The sequence below is a fragment of the Gekko japonicus genome, unplaced genomic scaffold (genome assembly GCF_001447785.1).
Source record: "Gekko japonicus isolate JY-2015 unplaced genomic scaffold, Gekko_japonicus_V1.1 scaffold1505, whole genome shotgun sequence".
Classification (NCBI taxonomy): domain Eukaryota; kingdom Metazoa; phylum Chordata; class Lepidosauria; order Squamata; family Gekkonidae; genus Gekko; species Gekko japonicus.
In genome coordinates this window covers 294,787-300,594 of record NW_015169823.1, presented here as the reverse complement: position 1 = coordinate 300,594, position 5,808 = coordinate 294,787, and the positions used below count along the sequence as shown (strand labels likewise).

The following is a 5,808-nucleotide window of genomic DNA, read 5'->3' as shown; positions in this document are numbered from 1 at the left end:
TGTAGGGAAGGGTGGGCTATAACTCCAGTTTAATAAATAATAAATAATACAGTGCCCCATTGGTACAAGTTTACTTGTTACTGATTTGCTGCAGCATTATGCTGTAACTCTAAGCTGTGCTGGCTCGCATGCATCACCTGCCAACAGAACCTTTGTACCACCCAAGAACAAGTCAAATGTGATAACTTGTCAATGGAAAGCCATTTGTCCACCGCCAGTGTCAGATAATGACTAATACTACGTGCGTGCTTGTTAGAAAGATGTGGGTGGTTGAAACATCCAGAATTCTTTGTTCACATTCACTGGAGCTGCTGCAGTAACATCAGGATCTTGATGGCGTAAGCCAGTAAACATCTTGCTCTTTCAGGCGTTCACCAAGGGAAAACCATGCTTGAGAACTGCGTCTTGCAGTGTGAGACAACAGGGGTAGCTGTTCGAACTTCGGCTGAGCTTGTGATGAAAAATTCGGATTTATACGGGGCTAAGGTAAAAGCTGACATTACTAATCGACTGGTGGCTTTTTTGGGGGGGGAGTTATTTCAACAGATGGACCGAATGCTATGTAGAACCCGCATGTAAAAGAGAAAAAGTTAAGCCAACGAGCACATATTTTATTTTAATTTTCAAAAATGCGTTGCTCCTGCTAGGCGGGGTGAAGGACAACATGGGGAACTTCTACTGTCTCTATCCTTGATAACAAATTGCAAAATGGGACTCAGATTCATAAGAACATAAGAGAAGCCATGTTGGATCAGGCCAGTGGCCCATCTAGTCCAACATTCTGTGTCACACAGTGGCCAAAATCCAGGTGCCATCAGGAGGTCCACCAGCAGGTCCAGTACTTCAGAAGCCCTCCCTCTGTTGCCCCCCAAGCACCAAGAATACAGAGCATCACTGCCCCAGACAGAGTGTTCCATCTATACCTTGTGGCTAATTGCCACTCATGGACCTCTGCTCCATATGTTTATCCAATCCCCCTATTGAAAAGGTGATGCAAAGAACTTGGACTTTGTGCTAGACCAGTAGAATTTTATGTTGCTTGTGGATGAGCTGATGCCCCCGTCCTGGTCATATTATAAACAGCTTTTGATTCTCCCGGTGCACCATGGTACAAGATTTAGATGAGTCAGTCATGACATTTTTGTCTTTCAGGAAGCTTACAGTGGCATACGTAGATAGTGACACTTGGGTTGGATCCAGTGACTCGTTCACTTGGGTCAGATCCAATGACTCCTTTCTGCTAAGTGAAGACATTGTCTGGCGGAAGGACTCTTCCTCAGTTGAAGGAAGGCTCCCCATTTCATGGAAGGGAGTAATTGGACCCAATCCTTTACCTTGGTCTATGTTGAGAAGTGCTTTTGTTAAACTAACGGCCATTTCCCCACTCTTAATTTCAGGGTGCCGGTGTAGAAATTTATCCAGGGAGCACGTGTACCTTGATGGGGAACGGCGTACACCATTGCAAAGAGGGAATCCTCATAAAAGTGAGTGCTAGCCTGAGTGTCCCAAATAAAAGCATTGCTCTTTGGACGGCGTATTTAAAACCAAGCTAGATAAACCAGTGGTCAGACTCAGTACGGGCAGCTTCACATGTTTGTGTGGTAGGTCTCTAATACAGTTTTTGAAAAAAAATCTTGGCTTTTAGGACTTCTTGGAAGAACATTATGAGGTTCCCAAGATCACCCTGGTGAACAATGTGATTCATAATAATGAAGGATATGGGGTCGTCTTGGTGAAGCCCGCTGTCTCGTCTGATGCAACAGAAGGCACTCCGGCAAACTCTGAAGGTACGAATAAGTCGGTCTTAGACCAGTTGCCGATTGTGGGCGGTCCAGCAGAATTTCCACTGAAAGTATGTGCGATACGACTAGAGTTTACTTTAAAAACTTGCGTTCAGAAATATGCCAGTGCTGGAGATGGGATCTGTTTCAGGTTTGTGTGTCAACCTTTCCCGGTCATGATCGCGATCCAGAGGTTGATTTCTATCTCACTTTTATGTCAAGGGGCGCTGCGGTGGCTCAAGTGGTTAAGACGCTGAACTGCAGGCTGTGGAAGGTCGGTAGTTCAGCAGTTCGAGACCCGGGTTGCCGCATGACGGAGTGAGCTCCCGTCTCTAGGTCCAGCTCCTGCCAACCTAGCAGTTCAAAAGCAAGAAATTGCAAGTAGATAAATAGGTACTACTTAGGTGGGAAGGGAACAGTGTTCCGTGCGCCTTGGTGTTTAGTCATGCCGGCCACATGACCACGGAAACATCTTCGGACAGCGCTGGCTCTTCGGCTTTGAAACGGAGATGAGCACTGCAACCCTAGAGTCAGACTCGACTGGCTTTCGAGCAAGGGAACCTTTAACTTTACCTTTATGTCAAGGAATAATGATGACAGACCTACTAGTATGCATTATAGCAAGATGGGGATTATCTTCATAGGCTACTTGGTGCATATATTTAATCACTGTCTTTATATCTTGGTGGAAACTGCTGCCAAGTCACAGTCGACTTATCCAATAAGCTTTTCCTGGCAAGAGATGAACAGAGGTGGTTTACCATTGCCTGCCTCTGTGTACGTCGCAACCTTGGACTTCCTTGCTGGTCTCCCATCCAAGTACTAACCAAGGCTGACCCCGCTTAGGAAGGTCAGGCTAACTTGGGCCATCCTGGTTATATCTTAGTACACTTTTATCCCAGCCTTCCGCCAAGGAACTCAGGGTTGGGTATACATGGTTTCTCTTACCCCGTTTTATCCTCATCGCAACCCCGTGAGGTAGGCTGGGCCGAGAGAATGCCTGGCCCAAGGTCACCCACTGAATGAACCTGGTTGTAGTGCACCGTCCAACCCTTTAACCACTACACCACCCTGGCTTAGCAAAGGACCAGGGGTCATTTCCTGCGGGAGCGCACAGGAGCGGAGCTCCGGCAGTAAGGAGCCCAGGGGGTGGGCACATGCAACAAGCCCCACCCCCTGCTCCCAGCAGCCCTCAGTCGGGCCACGAGGAGCAAGAAGCAGCCAGGTAAGTTGCAGACACCCCCCCAGGCCCGCCTTCAGGTACAAGCTCTCCCTCCTCTGTGAGGGCAGATCTGCACGTTGCCCCCCCCATAGCTAGCAATCCAAAACAGTCCAGTGGCATCTTTAAGACCAAGTTTTATTCAGGTACAAGATCTCCCTCCTCTTTGAGGGCAGATCTGCACGTTCCCCCCCCCCCAATAGCTAGCAATCCAAAACAGACCAGTGGAGCCTGAGCGGTGGGTGTTGCCTTCTGACACACTTCTGGTGATGTCAGGGGGAGTGGTATATGCAAATAAGTTGTGCTAATGAGCTCCTGCACCTCTTTTTCTACTAAACGCCCCCTGCAAAGGACCATCTGCCACGATCCAACTAGGAAGCAGGGCCTGTGTTGGCTTTTGGCATCTGGTAGCCAGAAGACACCGATGGTTGCGTTTCTGGCTGGTGGTCACCAGTGGACGTATTTTCTATGTGCTTATTGAGTCATGGAAGGAAGAGGGAGGTGCTGTCAAGGCATAGCCGACTTATCACGACCCCCATTGGGTTTTCAAGGCAAGAGATGCACAGAGGTGGTTTGCCATTACCTGCTTCTCCATAGCAACCCTGGGCTTCCTCGGTGGTCTCCCATCCAAGCGCTAACCAAGGTCGACCCTGCTTAGCTTCCGAGATCTGGCGGGATCAGGCTAGCCGGGGTCATCCAGGTCAGGGCTGGTCAGCCACAGTAAAAAGTAACCACGGTGTAACATCTCTGGGCTTGACTGGACCGTTGCCCATCTTAAGAACATAAGAACATAAGAGATGCCAATGTTGGATCAGGCCAAAGGCCCATCCAGTCCAACACTCTGTATCACACAGTGGCCAGAAATACCAGTGCCATCAGGAGGTCCACCAGTGGGGCCAGGACATTAGAAGCCCTCCCACTGTTGACCCCCCCCCAAGCACCAAGATGACAGAGCATCACTTGCCCCAGAGTCCCTATCTATACCTTGTGGCTAATAGCCACTGATGGACCTCTGCTCCATATGCTTATCTAATTCCCTTTTGAAGCCGTCCATGCTTGTAGCTGCCACCACTTCCTGTGGCAGTGAATTCCAAGTGTTAATCACTCTTTGGGTGAAGAAGGACTTCCTTTTATCCGTTCTAGCCCGACCGCTCAGCAATTTCATGGAGTGCCCACGAGTTCTTGTATTGTGAGAAAGGGAGAAAAGTACCTCTTTCTCTACCTGCTCTTTCCCATGCATAATCTTATAAACCTCAATCGTGTCTCCCCTCAGTCGTCGTTTCTCCAAGCTAAAGAGCCCAAGCGCCTTAACCTTTCCTCATAGGGAAAGTGTTCCAACCCTTTTATCATTCGAGTTGCCCTTTTCTGTACCATCGGTTAGGCTGGGGGGCAAGGTGGCAGCTCAGACCCTTACGTACTTCCTGTCGCTATTTGTTTCTGACTTAGGAAAGACCGACGATGTCCAGGCCTCTGGCGAAGTCGCCGGCATAGTGGGTGAGCAATTACACCAACGGGCAAGTGGGGGATTAGACTTCTACGCAGGAGGGGACGCCTCGGAGCACGCAAAGGGCAATTCCGAAATCGCAAACGAACTTTCGGCCGCGTCTCTGAAGAAGAAGCAGCTGTGCAAGAAAAGGCTGAGTCACCTGGGCATCACGGAGGCGGACGACAACTTGATGTCTCAGGAAGTGTTTGTGTCCATCGTGGGCAACCAGTTCAGGCGAAACGGGAAAGGCAGCTTTGGCACGTTTCTTTATTGACTTCCGGGAACAGCCCTAAGAGCATCTGTCTTATTCCAGAGGACTTAAGAGAATCCCAGCGGCTTCCGTCCTTTCGTTTGGTGCATTTTTTTGCTTCAGTGTGATCCTGGTGTATTTATTGTTGGTTTTTAAAACCGCCACCTCCCCTCCCCCATACACAAATGAAGCCCGTATTCCGGACGGTGGGTTTAGAGCCCGCCGCTCTAGGACAACGAAACTTTGTTCCGTGGCAGTTCTTTGATGAGCCTCTCCTTTTTTTCAGTGCTTCACTTATTTTATTATTTATCTCTAATATATCACTCCCACCCTCATTTAAATAAAAAAAATAAAATAAAGCTCTAGGCATTACCGGAAGGGGTAAGTGGGCAATTATGTAAATTTTAAAAAATATCTTAACCACGACTCAAAGGTTGTGTTTGCTTCCCATGTAACAGTGGTATACCAATTTCAGCTGTGTTTAAATAAAAGATTTAGGAAATGGCTGTTTGATCTCTTGTTTATAGATTGGATGGTCTGTCTGGACTTCTGAAGGATGTGCAATCTCGAAGGATTCTTTTAGTCTACCCAGATTAGAGTCTGTGCTCCTAACCACCACACCAAACTGGCTAGAAAAGAGCAAGAGTCCAGTAGCACCTTAAAGACTAACAAAATATGTGGCAGGGTATGAGTTTTCGTGAGTCACTGCTCACAGTCTTCAGCAGTGACTCACAAAAGCTCATCCTCTGCCACATGTTTTGTTAGTCTTTAAAGTGCTACTGGACTCTTGCTCTTTACTACTTCTGCAGACAAACACGGCTACCCATGTTCATCTATCTGCTTACATATAATGTAATTGTAAGATCTCAGTGGCACATTTTCCTTAAAGAAGCAGATACGGCTTCTGTGGTTTGGTTTTTTTCTAACCACTGATATTGTAGTTTTTTTAACACTGATATTTTCCCAGAAACCTTGGGCTTTTCCCCAGCTTGTAGAAAAATACTACATGTCTGTCCGAGGCCCCATTGTGTGGGTTTTTTGATCCACATTTTGTAGCCTGGCTCAGAATGAC

General features: G+C 47.7%; 1 protein-coding gene across 1 annotated transcript in view; it reads left to right on the top strand.

The window, feature by feature from the left end:
- The window catches only part of SHCBP1 (SHC SH2-domain binding protein 1), a 38,130-nt gene extending 33,308 nt beyond the window's left edge, over positions 1-4,822 (top strand). Inside the window, exons 12-15 of the mRNA XM_015417220.1 lie at positions 368-486; positions 1,398-1,484; positions 1,646-1,787; positions 4,447-4,822. Coding sequence (XP_015272706.1) covers positions 368-486; positions 1,398-1,484; positions 1,646-1,787; positions 4,447-4,760 — 662 coding nt within the window. The 3' untranslated portion in view covers positions 4,761-4,822. The remainder of the gene's footprint in view (positions 1-367; positions 487-1,397; positions 1,485-1,645; positions 1,788-4,446) is intronic.
- Positions 4,823-5,808: the final 986 nt, after the last annotated feature.